The following is a 21536-nucleotide window of genomic DNA, read 5'->3' as shown; positions in this document are numbered from 1 at the left end:
AAATAGAAGGATCAGATAGCAGAAGGAAGTGCTGTAATAATGTGACCAGACAGATAAATAGTGAACTTACCTTGCGTGAGGAACGGCTCATACGTGGACACTTCAAAGCAATCAACCACAGTCTCTCCCTGTGTAAGAGCGCACATCATTAAATCATACATTGTGGTGAATCGGAGAAATAAATAAGTTTGTCTCACCACGATTATCATCAGCTCATACATAAAATATGTATTGCAGTAAAGACAGTTGACCTTCAAAGCACAGAGGCTGCTGCATTCCTGATTTGTGATACAACTACACGAAACTTTTCAGCCATAAATCCTTACTTTTTAAACCATTTCTCAAATATGATTTCAGAGAAAATAATAACAATAAAGGGGTTGAGTTAATTTGCTTCTCACCATGCCAGCTAGTATGAGCAGACTAGTGTCATCATCAAACAGAGGGATCACCATCCTGAAAACAAAGAGACAAGAGAGGGAAAGAGACATTCAGATCACGCTCAGAAACAGCACACCGGGGAAGTGCACCTACTATTACATATAAATCTGTTACATGGGCAGATAATGAAACATTGAGCCCCTGGGCACAGATATGCACAGGGCCAGACTACCTCTACTACTTCAGAGAAAGATACAAAGACATTGTGGTTTTGCCTCTTTTTTGTTGTTATGCATCTCTTTGTGAGGTGCTTTGCCCCTTTTTTTAGTTATTTTGTGTCTCTTTGCAGGTCCTCTGAGTGAAATTTTGCAGGTCATGCCAGCGGGCCCCCCAATACTGTAACTGACAGGCCTGCTCATTAATTCATTCATGATTGCAGGATCTGTAGGTTGATGTTTTAAGAAGGCACCACTAGATGGAGCAATATGCTCAATTTGAGGGGAAAAATGGTACTGTACTATCAGGTCAGACCTTTCGGGCTATGTTTTGATTTTTATCACTGATTTGCATCGGCACAGTAGGAAACAGTCTGAAAACTTTATTAGACATGATAGTTTAAACAAATGCAGAGTCAGAGTCAGACACAATGACTAACAAATTGTAGACTAATTTCTTTTTCTTAGTGTTTTTAACTAACACAATAAAGGCAAAAAAAAAAAGGTTATTATCAAAGACAAACATAGGATAAAACCCAGAAGAAAGATGCAGGAACGTTAAACGAGCTGAGGACTGGTTCCAAATTGTCCAATCCACCAAACTTGTATGCCTCCTAGCTTATAAATTCCTTTTATCAGCGCCAGCATGTTTTTCTAACAGTTGAGCATTGCAAAACAATGATGTCAAACTCATGAGTCACTGCAGAGAACGTAAAACAAGAAGTCATGGTGAAGAGGAAGAAATGGTCCAAAATATGGCCTCATTTTCACAAAGAAAGAGATCAGCAGTGCTGCTTGTTATTTCTGTAAAATAATAATTTCAAGTAAGGCTGGAAACAACAGCAATGTGCTATTATTATTATTATCATTATTATTATAATACTCTTTGACACTCTACGCAGGAGTGCCACTGCTTCCCAACCGAGCAGCACTTCTGTTACTCAGGGTAAATATTCTGTTATAATAATATCAAAGCCACACAAGCAGACTTAGCAGACATTTCAAAAACGAATTAAACCTGTGTAGGCCTAATTCCAACACAGAAAAGTGATCAGATATCAATATGGGAATCTATAAAGAATAAGACCAATGAGCAGAATAAAAAATGGCTTCGGTGTCAATAAAATTTCATCAACTGCTATCCCTGGGAATATGTTTCAAGATGGATAAATTGTCAAATGGACAAAGAAAAACACACTCAAGGCTTCCTACAACAAGAGCTGCAAGTAGTTATTATTTTCAGTATTGCTTAATTTGCTCAGAATGTTAAGAAAATTGGTGCATTTAAGTCAGCAAAAGGACAGATCATAGTTTCCTAAATTGTCCAAAACCATTGCACTGACTGAAAAACAACAAGTTTTTAAAAAAATTTTCATTTAAACTTCAAAATCTCTGCATTTAAGTCTTCAAATTTGGTAAGGTGAAACTACAGAATGTTTTTGTTTGAGAAACAACTTTAATGATTAAATAATTGGCAAAATAGCTGCCAATTAATTTCTTGTTGATCCACCTCTACCACAAATAGGGTTGCAACTAACTGTTATTGCTTCTTAAAAATTAATATTTCAGTTATTTTATTTATCTATTTTATTTTTGATTAAAAAATTATTGTATGGTGTATAACATATCAGAAAATATGGAAAAAATGTCAATCAGTATTTCCCAAAGCCCCAGATAACATACTCAAATGTCTTGTTTTTTCCACAACCCAAAGATATTTAGTTTGAAGTCATAGAGGAGTAAAGAAACAAGAAAATATTTGCATTCAAGATGCTGGAATGACAGAATTTTGACAGTTTTTTCTAACCTGTGAATCAATTTTCAAAATAGTCGGAAATTAGTTTTAATATCTGAAAACTGGAATTAATTAATCGTGGCAGCTAAAACCTGAGACCTCAGCCCACACAGATCTAAAAAAGGCCACAGTCACCTGCTGACTCTCATGATTTGAGGTAAGAAGATTGAGGGATGAAGAAACTGAATGAGCTTTAAACTCAGTAAGAAAAGTACTGTAGTAAACAATCCAAACAGGAAATCACAGCTTAGACAGAGGCATACGTGCACAAACAGGCAAGGCTGACAAATCTCCCTCATTCTTTCCTTCTTACTATAGTCTCTCATTTTATCAATGAGAGCACATTGTGCTGTTTTCCAGACAGGACAGAGAGTGGCGACCGATCGGACCACTTCACATCACAGATAGGCTGATTGAAGTGGAGAGGCAGTTCCAGTGATTGGCTTATGATGACGACCTTGTGTAATGGTGCTATTCTAGAAGAACGCCGCTTTGCCGTCTCCACAAATTGACTGAAAGTGACAGACTGGTGATGTAATGCTCCATGTATGACAGTATAATGACAGACTTAGTCTGGGTATCTTGAGCAACTGCACATAGTGACACGCAATGGTTTGCACAAGAGTGACAGAGACAGAGTGTGACTGTGTGTCAGCAGTGTATCTGTATGAAAACAGAGGAAGATTTTCAGGATCACTCCGTCACCAAAAACTGGCTGCCACGAGTCTGTGGTCATAATAGCTCACATCCTTTTGTTGCATTAAAGAATATTTTCCAAACTACAGTGACAAGAATCTTGGTATCGTTTTCATTTGAGTCTCGAGTTACATTTCTGGAGGTAATTTTGCTCTTGGCAGTTTTGCAGTAATAGCAGACAAAGAAACAACTGAATGCTGGTCATGACTGGGAACGCGTAAAGGTTTTCGGAAAACTAGCCTGCCAACTGGAAATGGTCTTAAAAAATGAAATATTGCTTTGTAAACTGCATCTGTGTAAAAGGTTGTTTTATTGTTTTTGGAAAGGTTCAAAAGAGGCTATAGTGTATTGGGACAGATATACAGTAGTCACAAATAAGTGAGGAAACTGGGAGTGGGTAACAAAAATTTGAGATGTGTCAGGCAAGATGGGTGGGCAAAAGCTCACAGTTAGCTATGTGATTGACTTTAAGTCCATTAATTGTTTTACTCTGCTGAGAACACTGGATACCGCGTAGTCTAAAAGCGTAGCCTGGCAGTTAATGCAGTAATCGAGTTATTATGCAATGCTGCCCACAGATGTGAGCACTCTGTCTTATTATAGTAAGTGCCGAGGGACACAACTTTCTAAAAAACTACTTCAATTGAGTTTTTGTGTCAGGAAATACTGTGACTGTGGATGTTATGCTTATGTTTTGCTCCAACAAAGGCAAGAAAGCTGATTTGTTATCAAAAGGCTCTTTCCTTGTTCCCTCTTCTCAACCTTGAGTCATCATCTTTATTTTTCATCCCTAACATTTGTCTTTTATGTATAAACAAAATGGATCAGTCTCAGACCTGTTCCTCCTCCTCTCTCTAACATCCCTACCTCTCTTTCAGACCTACGAAGTCAGCGAGGGGCGGCCACGCTTCGTTAGGGCGAGTGTGTGTTCCCATGTCGGAGTCAGTCCACAGGGAGTCCCTAAACACCTCCATTCCCACACCCCTCTCCGCTGCCTGCCCCCCTCACTCTTTCCTTTCCTACTGAAAAACACTACCACCTCGCACCCCGTGGTCTCTTTGTGCCTCCAATCCCAAATTGGTGGCCTTTAAATTGCCTTTACTTTCTCTGCATCCTTATCGCTGGTTTTCTCACAGTAAACGTATGACAAGTCAAACAGCCACATAATAAGAGTGGAGCTTTATCACTGATAATGGCCTCTGTTTACTATCGCTTTCATGCTCCACCTCACCACCAGCCCATTTTCCCACACAGAAAACCACATACATGCATGCATGTGCATATTCAAACTCGCACAAACACAAACACACATGTGCTAGCTTAATCATATGTGCACATGCATTAATAAGAGCATGCAGGGTGAAGTGCGGGAGCGTGTGGGTGTGTTGTGCACATCTTGATCACATGGGCTTATTATGAATGAAAGAAAAACTATTACAGGCCTCATTCATGCTCTGAGAGGAGAAGCTGTAAACAGAAGTGTGTGTACAGTACCAAATCCAGCCTGACACACTAATCCAGACATAAGCTCTTTCCATTGTTGGGTGTGTGACTAGGACGGGTTTAAACAGACACACACACACACACACACACGCACACAAACACACACACGCTAATTAGTCATCATATAGTATTATATAATGTTGAGGTAAAGAAATTCACAATATCAGCTACTTTACATCACAGAACAACAGACCAACAGACCAGAGCAGCCCACTCTCACACTCTCTGCACCCACTAATGTCTCAACACCTCTCAAGCTCTTCCAGCACTATGCGATGAGCTGCCAGATGCTCCAAAAAATCCCCCTGGTTTCAGTCTGTCACTGGCACTCTGCTCCTATCAGAGTTTACACAAAACAGAGAGCGAAGAGAACCCGTCTCCCGCCTCGTCTGCCATCGCCTCACGCCGCTCTTCTCACGCAGACCCAAACGCACATCATAAAATGACATTCTGCTCATGACAGCAGCCTTCAGCACCAGCAGATATGACGGGTATATTACTTTACTCTAATATGCATCTGTGTGTGTATGAATGGGTCTGAGTTAGCCCAGGTATATTATGATTATGAGAACTTGCGGTTGTTTGATAATGTAGGAGATAGTGTAAATCAGTGGAATAACTGGCTAATGGAGGGCGAGAGGAATGGAGATGTGGATGACAGACAAATGCAGAAATGTTATGTGTGTGTGTGTGTGTGTGTGTGTGTTTGAAGTGGGGAGTGCATGTGATTTAGAATCTGCAGCTGGGGTTGTGGTGGACAAAAAACCTCAGAGTTTAAAGAGTTCAAGCAAAAATGTCCAGTCATCGGACAATAAGAGAAGAAGGCACTGCAATCAAATTACCCCCACCCCCATCCCTCACCACCCCCCCCCCCCCCACACACACTCCTTCTAGGACCAGTCAGGTGCAGATATAAATATTGCATAATGACAAAATGCTGTGCGTGTCTGTTCTTACAAGCGTGACAAATATGTAAAAGTCTGAATAATACACACTCACATACACACACCGCGCGCCTGTGTGAGCATATACTGACTCCTCCAGATGCACTGATAGCATCAGACATACACAGTAGTGCATTATATACAGTATATAGGTTGAGCTAATGAAAGCAGCCTGCAAGGGTATAAGGTTATGGGGCTGAGCTATGACCAGATCAGTATCAGTCAAAGGGACCTTTCTCTGTCCTATGAGATCATGGCCTTTAGCTACGCCAGTCCTGCTGCTAAAAACGCACATTAGAAAGCACAATAAGCTCCAGTCGACAGGTAGGAGCTGGCCAGAGAATAGAGAAGTAAGAGAGAGGAGGCCTTTGGGGAATATGAAACCAATACAAAGCAGCTGGTTGTCTACATCTCAAATTTAGAGGGGTTTTTTTTTGCTTACACAGGGTCACTCTATTCTAAGATGGGCAAACAGTCAACATCCTAACCATCTGCAATTATGTGTTGTTTGTTTTCATTTTGTTTCTCCACATTGAGTAATATCTTTCTGTCTCTAAATATACAAAAAAATATTTCATGTTAGTTCTTTTTCAGCTGTTCCTGATGTTTTTTCCCCTTTTGTTCTGCATTTAAAGGAGCAGTGTGTAGGATTTTGTGGCATCTAGTAATTGCTAAGTGCAGCCAGCTGTGCCAAGCGTGAACTCCCAGTGTGGATTTCTTTAGTGTTCATTGCTCAGGAGGTTTTTACTGGGAGCCAAATTATCCTCAGGGGTCTCCTCCTCTCCCAGGTAAAAGAACCAGGTGATTAAACCAGTGAATAAAGGAGTTTCATGTTCTAAATCAGTGCTTTTTCCGATGCTGTTTGGTGTGTCACAGGCAGGTGTTATTCCACTACCTGCTAATGTGTGCTCATATTTCAGGAAAATTTAGCTGGGAGCAAATTATGCCCAGAGGTCTCTTCCTCTTCCACACAAATGGACCAGGTGATTTAAACTGGTAAAAACACAGAATAAAGCACTTTCACATTAAAAATCTGTTTGGCTCGTCATGCAGGGGCTTCTAACTACAGTTGCCAACGCAAAAATGTTAATGGCTCTATCTAGAGTCTGTGTTTGGTTTGTCCATTCTGGGCTACTGTAGAAACATGGTTGTGAGACATGAAGGAATCTTAATAATAGAGGATTTTGTATGTTGTACAGATTGTAAAGCCTTCTCAACAATATTCAGATTTGAGCAGTTTCCAGCAGAAATGTTTGTTCAAATTAGAACTATTCTGTCTTTCCTTAACATCAATCTGAAGGTGACAGAAAGATTTGAGTAATAAATCTCAGCAGTGGAAACTTTGCAAAGTGTTGGAAACCAGTCTTCATGGTCAAAATGGGGCCATAATAAGGCTTTAAATTATGTGGTGTGACCTCAGCTTTATTTACTGTTCATTCTATTTTCATTTCATCCTTTTCCTCTCTGTCATCCACCCCTCCCTCCCTCTTAATCGGTCCCCTGGTTATGTCATCCCAGCCAGTGGGAGTGAGTGAGTGGTGGAGCAGTATCACTGAGGGTGAAGGGTCTGCTAACCTGTGAACTCCAACAGTCCACTTTATCAGCCCTCCTGCCTCCAAAGACTGCGGTCCTGCAGCTTGTCCAGCTGTCCCGACTGGCCTCCGCCATCCCACTGGCCAGTGCTGACTTAGTGTTTTAGACTGTAACTAAAGTTGTCTTAGCCATAATAATGTTTGGATTATCACACAGGGTCACAGGGACGCTCGGGCTGGGTCACAGCAAGAACAGACGTGTTGTTGGGAACCTAATTTTTTTTTTTTTTTTGAGAGTGCACTTTGGTTACCCAGATAAACATTAGGTCAAACACTTTTCCCACACTCACTAGAACATAAAATTTAATGAAAGCCAAGGTCTTTTTTTTTTTTTTTCTTTTGGTGCAAAATCATCAAGTAAGAATATTTTGGGTCATGAAATTATATAACTCAAAATTTGACACCTAAGGCTATAGTCCAGAATCCTAGGGAAATAATTTACTAAAAACTGTGGTTGACATAATAGTCATCACAGGGATTTTTTTGGAACCTACATTTTTGACGGAGAGACACCCAGGAATGTGATGAAGCTATATTTATTCCCTGATTTTCTGCATCCATCTATCTCCTCTTGGCTGTGTTTCAATGAAACAAGACTAACAGTCCACAGTCATGCTAGCAGCTCAAGGACTGTACTTACAATAGGCCCAAACCCATTTTAAACTTTTAACCCAACCCGTCAATTTCGGGTGCCCCTCTGGACAGCATAGCAAAGGGTAGTGGTTGAATCTTAGCCTATGAAATAGGACAACACTTTAAGACACTAACACATCACCAGTTGTTGTCAATGGCATAAACGTAAACAGACATAACTATGACAACAGTAGCATTATAAAAATGCCATCAGATAAAAGGCAAATGTCACTGATAATTTATAAATCACATTTGCCATTAATCTGACGGAGACAGAAAACCGGGAATGCCTGTGATATGTTCACAATTTAAGCTTCATGCAATCAATAACAAAATTTAAAAATTTAAACCTTTTTTGGGTGGAGGCTTCAAATAAGTCCACTTGTTGTTGTTTTTTTGCCTCTCCCTGCACTGTTTACTGCTTATTAACACAAAGTAAACCTGAGGCTGATGGGAATGTCATTAAATTTGATTGTATTTAGTGATAGACCAAAATATTCTGGTAAAATTCTGACCTGATGATGGCACTAAATGAAAAATCAGATGACCAGCAATGCCATAAGGACCATGAATGTCTGCAAAATGTCATGACAATCCATTGCATCTATTGTATTGCTAAACCAAAATCAGTGCTGCTAAATGTGATGCAAGTCTGAGGATATTATTTGATGTTTCTCATGGTCTCAACTGTTTGATGTGACTTTATGGGTATGTATGGTTTTTGTAATTGTATGACTAATTTGTGTGTGAACCTCTTGAGCAGAGCTGTCTGAGGACGCAAAATGAATTTCAGTGTAAATTGATAACAAAGCCGTATCGTACTGTATCGTACCATATCGTACCGTAAAATTTGCCGTCCATGGAGCCACACCACCGCTGCCATGGCTAAAAAGGAAATGACAGACAGGCAGTAAACCGTAACTGTAAATAAACCTTTAAAACCATCCATTGTAGGCAGAATCTGCGGTAGATTAATAAAGTAGTACATCTGTTATAGTATGAAATTAATCAGTAAAACTATGCGGTATGATGAACAGCTGGCTGCAACTAAACAGCTGTATCCCCCCTTTAAAACCATAACCATATAAGCACATTTTTAAAAATTATTTTCATAATCATTATCTGATGATGACAGTTCATATGACCAGCGGATTATCTATTCATCCTTATGATGACCCTGCCGGCTTCCTGTCTTTATTGTTTGCTGTGACAGAACACACTCTTTCTGTTCCAGTGTTATTACTCTTGTGTAAGGGAGTTAGACACAGCTAATGGTTTTATGCACACTTACCCCTGCAGGCCCATGGGTGTTCACATTACCCTGACAATGGAAGGACTGGTGCGGAATAATCCACTGGTGATTAAATGGGATTCATAACGGAACAACACTAGACCTGTAAAACCATCTCCAGGATGGTAAATCCTGGGTCGGTTTCTAGTGTTGTGCAAATATGTGAAATAAAAAAAAATCCTTTCCAGAGGAGATATGAGAGTGAAGAAGATTACTGAAAAGGTCCTCTGAATAGCAAACAAATGGTTTGGCAATGAGTAGTCCATTCAAACTCTGAAGCATAAAAATCCACTAAGAACAACCCAAGTGAGCCAAGACAAAATAAACAATATATCACAGCTGATGAACTTTGTCACCTTTGTAAACTCACAAACTCACAGATCAATCAAACCTCTGCACTTGTGCTGTCTGAATGTGTATAAATGTTTCCATTAGCAGCATCAGAGCTCCAAAGCCTGAACCACAAAAGCTGAACCACAGGGTCACAGCGAGGGCAACTTCAAGCTAAGACTTCAACTCTCAGTGGTTGAACGCTGCAGAGACTTAAATTCAAATTCATTTGACTGTCCTAATTTAACGCTGTCTCACTGAATTGTATTCAGAAATATGAAAGTGTTTCTCTCTTTCTTCTGTCCATACAAGAGAAAGTAAAAAGAATCACCTCTTATCGACCCCAGTTTTAACCTCTCATGTATTTTCATGATATTTTAGTAACAGAGCTAATAATCACATTTAAGAGGATCTTTTAAAAACGCAGATGGACGTTTAACAAGTCTTGCCACTGTTTTGAAGATATTCCCAGAATCCTCAAAGACTCTTTAACTCGTCAACTAGATATATATATATATATATATATATATGAGCGTCGTGTAGATATATATAATAGCAGAACAATGATGGAGCCATTTTACTGCACAATGAGTGCTTTTATTTTCCAACTTTAATAAAATTTTACTGAAAATACTGTTTCAGTTCTTTTCCCTTCATTTCTTTTACTTCTTAATTTTTATATCCTCTTAATATGTTTATTGCATGTTTAATGTCTGCACCATGGACCAAAGCAAATTCCTTGTAAGTGAAAAAAAACTATGTGGTTATAAATCTGACGGTTGCAGAAGTAAAACTTCTCCCATGTGCCAGGCACGTAAGAGAACCACAGAGGCCTGTGCAAAAACACAGATGGCCCTATGTAGCGCTTGTGTTTGGTTTCTACTATTTCTACCAATATATCCCGCTGAATCTTTCACACTGGACCTTTAAGTTGGTGTTGTATGAAGGACTTTTACTTCTCGTGGAGTATTTTAAAAGTGTGGTATTTGTACTTTTACTTAAGCAAAAGATCTGATTATCTTATCCAACACTGCCACTGCATGATAAAAAATAATTCAAGTGTCGGTGACTGATTCCAAATAACAGAAGTGATTTATGTTCTTGTTTGATTTGTACCACACAGAAACATATAAACACTTAATTTAGCCTTTTTAAGTATAAATACATATATAAATAGGATTATTTTCTTATACAGATGGTCTTGGAGGATTACCTACAAGACAGGCGTTATTAAACATCTTTCAGAAGAAATGACCCTCAGCTTTGCAGTTCAATTACAATGATAAGATAAGAAGCACACACTGGGGACACTGTAGGTTCTTATATGGTTTTAAAGGCTAAAGCAGCTCTGGTTGTTGTGATACTGAGTGCAGCTTCTAAGTTATGATGAGTTCAAGGATCCTTCACAGGTGTCAAGCTGCACAGTCACCCTGCTGAGCAGTGAAATGTCCCCAAGTGCAACATACTTTCTCCACTGAGTCTGTGTGTTTTGTTGCCAGTGTGTGTGTGTATTTAATAAATGTGCTGGGTCTGCCTGCCTAGCTACCTTCAGTAGCCAGTTCATTAGAAGGGAATTAGAGTTGACGCACTGCGTTCCTGAGAGGGAAAGAAAAGCCAGGATTGTTGGTGGAGGGGCCAGCTGTGGCCCCTCTGAGCAACAGTGACGAGGCTTTCAGATAGGCTGCCAAGCGGCTGCTTTCCCCTCTCTCCTCGCTTCACCGGGCCCCGTCCTCTGGCCCCTGACAATCCACACACACACAAGCTCGTGTAGTGGCACACATGCATGCATGCTCAGGATTTAATTAAACTCACTGAGTCCCGTGTCAACAGGTCTACAGTGACCCCTCGGACAACCCCCTCACACACACTCTCAATTCAACATACAACCACATGCAAAGTTGCCAAACAGCAGTCATTCCCCTTGTGTCCTCAAGAAACAGAACAACTGTTCATCACCATTCCAGCTTGTCATCAGTACAGCTCCATCTTCACACGGACGCAAGCATCTCCAGTCAGCAGTTAATCCCTCTCCGCAGGACGAAACAATGAGCCCGCAACAAGACAGTCCTTCTGTGTCACCCTCATACCATATCTCTGCAAAATATCCAGCGTGTGTACAAAAACAACCGCTTACAATATAATAGACACTTCGAGACATCTTGAGACAACTTAACACACAATGCTGTCCGACCACATGATGGACAACGCGTCTGTTTTGCATCATGCTGACATGAAAAATGAAATCCCTTATTTTTACAAGAGGAGACAGAGGGAGAAACCAGGGCTTCAACTGGTGAAACCGATGATTACACACAGCGATTAAAAACACACGGTTCTACTTATCCCAGATAGATGAGAGACATTAGGGGCTCATCTTCCAAATGACACACTCATGTCTGCTCACACACTCACAAACACTCACGACAGGCTATAAGTGCATGGTAAACTGGTCCAGCTATAAAGCAGCCAGGTCACTGGTTGTAAAGTCTGTAGACTGGGAGGGCTGACGGGGAGACATGGGTGGGGGTGGGGTTGTTGTAGGATGTGGGTGGGCATGAGCGTGTCGAAGTAAACAGAATGACAGAGAGGTGAGATGTTAAAGTGCAAATGGGAAATCTTTCAAACAAGACAGCAATAAATAGCATGTGAACTGTATATGGTCGTGTTTAAGTTTGCATCTGTGATGTATTGACGTGCGTCTCTGGAGTGCCGGAGACTGCTTGTTGACGGCTGCGGAGCCCCGGAAGAGGTGCGTTCCGCGTTAACCTTGTGGCTCAGCATCAAGGGCTCCAGCTAGATGACCATTAAATGACCTGTCGGCGGGGCCTGGGAACTGATCAGCAGCCACGGCCACCTCAGAGGAGAGAAGAGAGAGGAAGCGTTGGCACAGAGAGCAGAAAGAAGAGAGGTGAGGGTCACAACCGCGACGACCCTCCCTGCTCTCAGGTCACCGGAGGAAAGTCCGGTTCCCGTCACAGTTGCAATTTAAATACGAAGAGGTACACATGTTTCAGAGGAAGTGAGAAAAAAGTGACCTGTTTTGCACTCTCAACGAGCAGCTGATGGATCATCCCACAATGTTAGTGCTTCACAGATGTACTTTGATCGGCAAAATCTCTGCCAATGACGCACAAATAAATTCTGTTAAAATTACAGTGAAACAAGCCCTGAAAGTCTGGAGGTTTCTCTAGCTTGACAGCACACAAACTGTCTGGAGAAATATGTTTTCGGCAACACAGAGCTGCCAAAAGCTTCCCTCTCTTTGCGTGACTTCTGCCTCAAGTACAAACTTTCTGCTTAGTTTGTTAATAATAGAGAAGAAAATCCATCAAGTTTCCATTCAGTTATCTCCTTTCATTAAAGGGATAGTTCAGTTTTTTTGAATTAGTGTTGTATGGATAACTCATATACGGTAGCTGTCAGTAAACACGCCCCCAGTTTGGAGAGTTCGACATGTTCTCCCTCCGAAGTCATCACGTGGTGCCACTCTGTCAGGACCTATGACATTTTATCTATCCTTGTGAGTTAGCTGTTCACGCTCTGGGATGCCGTTACGGTAATGTCACCAAATGCATGTGGTGGGATTACGGCATGTTGGGATGTTGGGAGGCACCAAAGTCACCAATGGTTCGGTTTAGGCAAAAGAGGCACAAAGCCAGACTCCACTGAGAGAAACAGTGATGTAACAATGCTGAACACAGGAGTAACTGGTCTACCACTGCCTTCAGCAGTTACTTTGTTTGTGTGATTGTGTGCTTTTGAAAAGGGTCACTTCAGATTCACCAAAGTCTCACAGTAACACAAACTAACTAACTGTTGGTAGCAGCGGTAGACCAGCGGCTTCCATGGTCACTGAGATGAAACTACTGTTTTTCTCAATGGGGTCTAGTGGCTTTCAAGAGAGCATAACTGGGAACTGAAGCCATTAGCAGCTGCCCTGTTGAAATAGGCTGTCTGACAGAAAGGTAAAGTGATGGTAAATTGTTGACCCCCATCCACAGCAGTAAAATGTTTAGCTTCCTTATTGGACTCTCGCTTGCTTCAAACTGGGGGTGTGCCGACCGCCATCTACTGTATGTTATACACTGACTGTCAATAAGTACCTCATACAACCCCACTTCCAAAAATCTTAACTATCTCCAAATATCTGTCTCCTCAGATTAAGTGTTTCATTAGCAATCCCATTAAAGTGTTTTTTCTTTTCCTGCAAAATAACATGAAGCCAAGGTGGGAAATCCCGATAATAAATCTGAACAAAAATCAAACCAGTGATGAATGAATAAAACTGCTTAAAGACTAACAGAAAAGACTATTTATGATGTAATATATCAGCGGATATGGTTATTAATGGATATTTGAATTGCACATAATCTGTATCAATATCTGACCTTAAAAATACCTCTGATAAATCCACTTAAATTCAGTGAATAAACCACAAAATTGAAATTTTAGGCTCTAAATCAGCCGTGGATACAACACATTGCACAGTAATTATACTGCATACCACACGCATAACTTAAAAGTCACGATCATAAGTTTAGCTCTGACTCGGCTCCACTGAGTCAGTCGCTCCACACTGTGCATTGATTTGTTATGGGGAGCAATTTGGAGATGATGTCAGTCTTAGGTGCACTCTAGTCTATTTTTCCTACTGTGGAAAAGTGCAAACTGTTGCCACTCCGCTGTGCACACATTCAATAAAGTTGACTTTAAAAATACAATCCACCAATAACAGGCTCGATGATTGACTTACTGTCCTGTTAAAATCCTGTCCAGCTAGACAGACCGTGGTCACTCTCAGACAGAGCCTCGGCCAACAGTTTGGCCACAACTTAACTCAGATATCACATGATTTGGATGTTTAGTGATTAATATTTTTGGCAAATGTTGCTAAATTTTTTTGCCAAAGTTCTCTTGAACGATGGTAGAGCTTGACCTTGTACCAAAGCTCACATTGGATGATCCAAACCATTAAGACCATACTTCTCTAATGTGTATGACTGACTGACTGACTGAGTGTGTGTGTGTGTGTGTGTGTGTGTGTGTGTGTGTGTGTGTGTGCGCGAGAGAGGCTTTCCTTCGTGGACAGCCAAGACAGGATTATTGGAAATGCAAGAACCATAAAACCCAGTAATTTACGGACACAAAACATTACTGTTTAATATTTGTTTTTCCTTCAAGCATGAGTACGTGTGTGCAAATGAGTGAGAGGGTCGACTTGAGAGAGGGGACGAGAAAAATAAAGAGAGAAATATAAACCCTAAAACAACTTCTTCGGACTTTCTTTTTTTCCCCCATTCCTTCTCGACTGGAGCTACAAAAACACTGTTGAGGCGTTCAACAGAGCGCCCTTCATCGGTCGTCATTCGCGCATGTTTTGACTCTGTGGTGTCTTCCAGTTCTGCTTTATCAGAGTCAGTTAACAGAGTTTATCAGTCTACCAGTCTGTAGGTCTGTGGAGCCGGGTGATCTGACTCATCTCTCTGTGACACACACACACACACACACACACACACACACACATACATGCGAACATGAACAACACACACACACACACACACACACATACACACCTTGCCAGCTGCAACCCTGTGTCCAAACTTGCTCTCTCTGGTCCATTTAAAATGCCACTTTATCACTCTTTTCCCCTCCGCTGATTTCTCTCATATCTCAAAAGCAGAAATTCCAACTGAATATCTTGTACCTTGAAAAAAGACAACATTTGGAAACACAAAAAGGATTGCAGCCTTTGGGTTTGTGTGATTTTTAGGGCTGATAAAGTCATTTGGTTCAAGTAAAGACATGAAAAGCCACTTTTGAATGATATCAATTGTACCCTATTATAAATAAAACCTCTATCCTGCATCACGGTGTCAGTTGTACAACCCTATTTCAGCATCATGCATGCAGCCTGCCTGCAGCCCCAGGCCTCAGCCTCACCTTTCCCCCTTTATCCCCAGTGGACCGCCTGTTTTACTGTCCAACACACCCCTACTAAATCATCTGCTTTAATGACCAAAGCAGGGATTTGTGCATGAAAACCAATAAAAACCTCACAGAACAAGGCAGATTTACTATAACAGAGATGGTAGGGAGGGAGGGAGGAAAAAAGAGCGAGAAAGAGAGAAGTAAGAGATAAGATCTCTATCACATTTTTTTCGTAAATCAGAAAAGCTGTCTGCATTCGTGTGTGTATGTGAAAGTGTCCTTAAAAAGAATGCTTTGAGCTCTATCGTGCTACATCTGGATGAGTTATTGGACAGAAAAGAGAAAGTAAGATTGTTACAGAGAACACCGTAGCCTTGGCTCGATAGCCTTGATGAGCTGCAACTGGTACGACAAGATCGACTCCCATTACTGCCCTTTCTTTCCACCATCTCCGTCTGTATCTTGGTCAGGAGAGAAACCGCGTTTTGTGACCACCCATACAGAGTAACCATCGCTAATGCACAGTTTAGTATTCCAGTCACACAATGCCAACAAACCTCAGACGTTCAAGTATGTAAACGTTACATTGTAAATAGAACAAGTCAAAGAGTAGAAAAGTATGCATTTGACAAAGGGAGACGCAGTGATAAACGCACACACTTCTAAAGTCGTCTCTTTGGCCACCATCTCCAAACAATAAGCAGTGCTGACCAAACGTTTACAAGCCCACATCCAGCCTCGGCCCGGGCCCTTGCAGCGCTGCATGACGAGCAATTTGTTAACACAGCAGATGCGTGTTCCTGTGGAGGATAAAGTTAAGTGGCGCTCATGCTGCATTAAATTACACTCAGATGGGTTGTAGAATCGCAAACACAGAGGACACTGGATGGTCACGAGATGAGAAACAACAGAAAATCCAAATAACAGTCATACACTTCTAAAACCGATTAAAAACAGTCCCTCTCTTCATTTAATCAACTTCTATTTGACCTGAACTCGATGTCAAGGCCTCCACATCCATCTTTTCAAGCTATCAGCACTGAGCGCTGCAGCTGAAGGAAGGCTTATTATCTGTTTGTTTTTATTTAACCTCCTTTATTTAACTAGGCAGGTCAGAGTCTAATTACTAAATGATTGTCGGGCAAAAGGGCTTGAAAAGGGGCATGGTATCGTCATCAAAGAGAGACAGAAAGAAAAGGAATAAATCCTAAATACTTGGGTGCAGGAATAGAGCCACAACAGTTTGGAAACAATGCATCAAGGCAGGACCACACAGTTTGCATGATGGGTGGCGGGATATGAAAATATAGCATACAATATTGAAAGACAGAAAACAAGATGGTCAGAGAGGAACAAATTACTGTTTGAGTGAATATCTCTAATACTGTGTGTACATGTGACTGGAAGGGCTAAAGGGGTGTTTGTGTTTATGAAATAAGGATTTGCATGCAGTATAACTGAGTTTTATACATTTTCTTAAAGGAGCAGTGTGTAGGATTTAGTGTGATTTAGCTGTGAGGATTTCAGATTGTAACCAGCTGAAACTTTGCCCATGTGCCAAGTATGAACTCCCAGTGATGATTCCTTCAGTGTTAATGGTTTAGGAGGTTTATACCGGGCGCTGTTATCTGAAGAGGTCACTTTCTCTCCAAAACAAACAGGCTAGGTGATTTAGACCAGTAAAAACACTTAATAAAGCAGTTTCATGTTGCAAATCAGCATTTCTCCAATGCTATTTGGCATGTTGCAGACCAGCTGTTAGCCAAATAACTGCTAATGTGTGCTCACCTTTTTTCTGTGATAACTTAAGATCCAGATCTTCAGGAGGTTTTCATTGGGAGCCTTAATATCTGCAGAGGTTTTTCCCCTCCAAAACAAACAGATCCCAAGATTCAAACTGGTAAAAACCCTTAATAAAGCAGTTTAAATTGAAAAAAATCACAGTTTTTCCAGTGCTGCTGCAGAGGGACTGCTAACTACAAACTACAGTGGCCTACGCAAAAATGCAAATCATCCTATCTAGAGCCAGTGTTCAGGGCTACTGGAGAAACATGGAGGTGCTATATGGCAGACTCTATGGACAAGAAACCATTTATATCTATATGTAGATACAAACAGCTCACTCTAAGGTAACAAAAACACAACAATTCTATTTTCAGATAATTATACACTAACGAAAATTATATTAATTATATATCTGTTGATATATTCACCTAAATCCTACAAACAGGACCTTTAAAACATTTACAAGCATTTTACCTTTCTTTGTGCATGATCTTAGCATTTTGCCATGGCGCCTCCACACAGGACAGCACGCTCCTGCCTCATCATATGACTGACCTCTCTGAAGCTCTCTGTCTGCCAGCGGGCTGAAAAGGATCTGACTGACTATGAGTCAGAGGGTTGTAAATCTTTATTTTGCTCTGTGGTCCTATTAAGCACTTAAAGACATGAATTCATATTTTCAGTAAACAATGAGATCTATGTTCATTATGAGTTCATTATGAGTCAAAAAGTTAACAAAATGTGCAAAAGATGCACGTACATTTAACATACTGCACACAGCCTTCACAGATATAACAACATGCTAATTACTCATCTGAAGCACCGGGCTGACCTGATGTGACCTGTGCTGCATAGTTGCTCTCATCCCTCTGATAGAGTTTCTGTCATAGCACCAGTACAGCAGTGCAGTCATAGTGAACATACTGTAGCTAAGCTGCAGTTACTTTACTTCCCACTCCGAACCACAGGCATGCTGCTGTTACTCAATACCTGACATACCAGTGTGCAGGGTGAGAATACTACTGAGAGGTAGGAAGGAGGGACCACAGTGGGGAATGTAGGAAAGAAATGTAAGAAAGGGTTGGTCTAAGTAAGAAAAGGTAAATAGTTACTATACTACATTTTTTTTATCACATTTTTTCTTTTTCTGTAAAAGTCATAAAATGATGGTTCACCACAAAGTCAAAAACACATTTTTCTTCTTACGCAGTGCTACATTTGTATGTAGTTGTGTACGTATGTAGTTCGGTAGAGAGAAAACAGTTCTTACATTAAACTGCTCACAGCAAAGTCTGTGGTTATCTTAAGTAACAGGGTCATGACATCTGCTAAGTTTTCAAATGTATATTTTTTTCCTTCCTCTCTCATAACTAAATGACAGAATGGTTGGATTTATACTGACTTCCAAAACGACTAATATGACCACCTATTCTAATGGATCCAGTTTTAAGAGACATGTACACTAGTCCCCTAGGTGAAAGTCCTGAGCTTGTTTGACTGATCCACTTATCCTCCCACCCACTCTAACAGTGATTCTTTGATATATGTGTGGATAACAATAGGGCGCCGGCATACCAAAAACAAAAAGTATGGGTTGTCAAAAGCTAATAACAGAGGATGTTGTTTTGGTGAGTACATGTTGATTTTTTGTTGTTGTTGTTGCTGCTTTGACTGTTACAAGCCAGTGCCATCTAGTTCCATTACATTCACAAAATATGTGTTTTTGATTTAGGGATTGTACCTTCCCTATAAAATCAGATTTAAGGTGAGCAGAGAGAAAGTTTCCTCCTTCAGCAGATGAATATGGAAACAACCTCACATACATCATTCTGCACAGAGAGGCTCAAACTTTCAAACTTCTGAGTGAAGTAAAAAAAAAAAATGCACAGACAAATTTAAGTGGAGCAGGACTTTAGCATTAGTGTTTGAAAAATAAATTTGAAAAAAATCTGAGAAATAAATGAAAAAACAAACAAACAAAATAAACAATTGCAGAAAAAAGGCTATCATGGGAAAATGCCACTGCTGGATGACCCTCCTCAGTAACTGGGGGATGGGTGGTCACCCATGCACTCTCTCAACCCAGCCTCCTCCCCCTGGATCTCACCCCTTCTCCTTTAGGCCTTTCTGCTCTTCTATCAATCCTATCAGAGCCCCTGCAACAAACACAAATACCTCTCTTTACCTCCAGGGAGAACTGATAATCAGCCATAAACGGCTCCATCCGCAAATAAATGACACCACAGCTGACGCAGCACCCACATGCGTCTAGTTTGAAAGACTTTGAAGGCTAAATGGCAGATCATACAGTTGACAATGGAAACATGTTCTCAATTAGCTCCATAATGTAAGTTGGTAAACTCGGGATTGTTTTCACGATGGATTCTTCATCCTTCAAATAACAACATGTGCAGTAATGGCTTGTCCAGCTCCGAGGCATGCACGGCCCAGCTGTGCTATCTGTCTCTGTCTCTCTCCTTAATGAGAAGTGCCAGCTTGCACAGAGTCAACAGACTAGTAAACCTCAGAGTGAACTACGGTCTGACCTCTCTGGGTCTCTGTGTGTTCGCCGTCTCGCCTTCCTCTGCGTGAAGCAAACAGCTCCTGCAATCATTAAAAGTTGAGATTCTTGAGGTCTTTGTATTGTTCGTTCTTTTTATGTTGTTCACTGACATAACTAGCTCCCATGAAGCTCTCAGCTTGAGGCCCGCATGCCATGAACATGAGGAAATTACACAAAAAAAAGCCTCAAATCATAATAATAATAATAATAATAAAAAGCACAAAAACAAAACAATAAACAAAGCGACATACAGGAGCCAGACTTTTTTTTCCCCCTTATTATGACATTCTGTCTGTGTTTCCAAAAGTTTGTTAAGAAAACCCTGTCTAACCCTTCCTCTGACTGACAAATGGTGAGAAAGGGCAAAATTATATTTTGGCCGAGCACCCCTTTGCCCTCTTCACCTTAAAGGTCCAGTGTGAGGGATTTGGGTGGATATACTGGCAGCAATGCAGTATAATAACTTTGTTTTCATTAGCTTATAATGACCTGAATATACGAATTGTTGGGTTTTCGTTACCTTAGAATGTGCCGTTTATATCCACGTAGGAAGTCAGCAGTTAGTCACCATGATGAACAAAAGTGGCAGTGACGTGCCACTCAGACTGCAGGCTTGAACATGTTAGGGTCGTGTACGAGCAGAGAGACAAGGGGGCTTTTGATTAGATATTTCCATGTGGTCCGCAGGAAATATCACAGGATTACAGTGTCAGTACAGATGACAGATCTTTTTCAGACCTTTTTCAGAGCTTTTAAGTCATTGATTACTGTCGGGGTGTGAAGACCATTTCAACCAATATAACAATTTGGTTGAAATTTTTTACTAATTTGGCTCCCGGGAAAAACCTAAAAAAAAAAAAAAAATCTACCTGGGAGCTCACACTTGAAACATGGGAGAAGTTTCAATCTGCTATCCTCACTGCTACATCCAACTAAATCGTACACACTACTGAAGTTTTTTTGGGATACTTAATTCCCCTATGAGCCTTTTTCAGTCCTATTGAACAAAGATGAGCTTCAGCACGTAAACAAGATAATAAAATAAACAAGATAATAAAATTGTTTTAACAGTGTCAAATGCGAAAGGTTCCTCTATAGAAGACAGCTTTATGAGGAACAGATTGACTTATGAAGCTATCATGAGGGGACAGGTGGGAAGAGTCAACATTTCATTTTTATCTGAAATATTATGTTTACTCTCACACAAACACTGACAACTTCTGCTTTGAGAACACTCATTATTCCTGTTTCTATTGGCCATATTTCTCCGTTATGTCTCGGTTCCCATAGCAGCCAGCGGCCCGGGACTCGTGAGGAGGGCCCTGGTCATGTCTCACGGCAGCCCACACATGCTGCCGTCAGAGCACGTTTATGTGTGACGGGAAGACATGTAGTTGCGGACAGAGGGGGAGAGCATGCATCTGCACACAACAAACATGGATGCAGATGCCAATACATATGCAGATACACTAAACAGCAACAAAGAGCGCACTCCCACCTCAGCCTCGAAAGCACGAAGACAGAGAGAATAATGAGCTCGGGCTCCATCACAAAACAACCCAGCACAATCATTCCCAGGCTGTCCTAATGGGAAAGCAAATGAGTCCCAAAACCGCCTCCTCTGTCTTTGTGCTCGCTAATTGTGCTGAATATTAAAACATGACTAATGCTGTACATTCCTGTACTACATAAGTACCGGCTAAGGAACAGCCCACTACAAAATGAAACGGTAATCATTATCTACGTGCAAAAAGTTTATGGGACCACAAAACACAAAGCTGTTCCGCCCACAAACTTCCAGCTCAGAATTGCTTTTTCAAATTTGGATGTTTGGAGCTTCCAGAGAAAGCAACAAAATGTGAATCATCTTTCTCAATTGA

The 21536-nt window shown here is 40.9% G+C and overlaps 1 protein-coding gene across 1 annotated transcript in view; it reads right to left on the bottom strand.

The window, feature by feature from the left end:
• Window positions 1-21536, bottom strand: part of coro7 (coronin 7) — a 142599-nt gene that overhangs the window by 9317 nt on the left and 111746 nt on the right. Inside the window, exons 10-11 of the mRNA XM_042504153.1 lie at window positions 402-456; window positions 71-128 (exon numbers count right to left, since the gene is read on the bottom strand). Coding sequence (XP_042360087.1) covers window positions 71-128; window positions 402-456 — 113 coding nt within the window. The remainder of the gene's footprint in view (window positions 1-70; window positions 129-401; window positions 457-21536) is intronic.

This window comes from Plectropomus leopardus, chromosome 17 (genome assembly GCF_008729295.1).
Source record: "Plectropomus leopardus isolate mb chromosome 17, YSFRI_Pleo_2.0, whole genome shotgun sequence".
Taxonomy (NCBI): domain Eukaryota; kingdom Metazoa; phylum Chordata; class Actinopteri; order Perciformes; family Serranidae; genus Plectropomus; species Plectropomus leopardus.
This window is presented reverse-complemented; position numbering and strand designations above follow the sequence as displayed.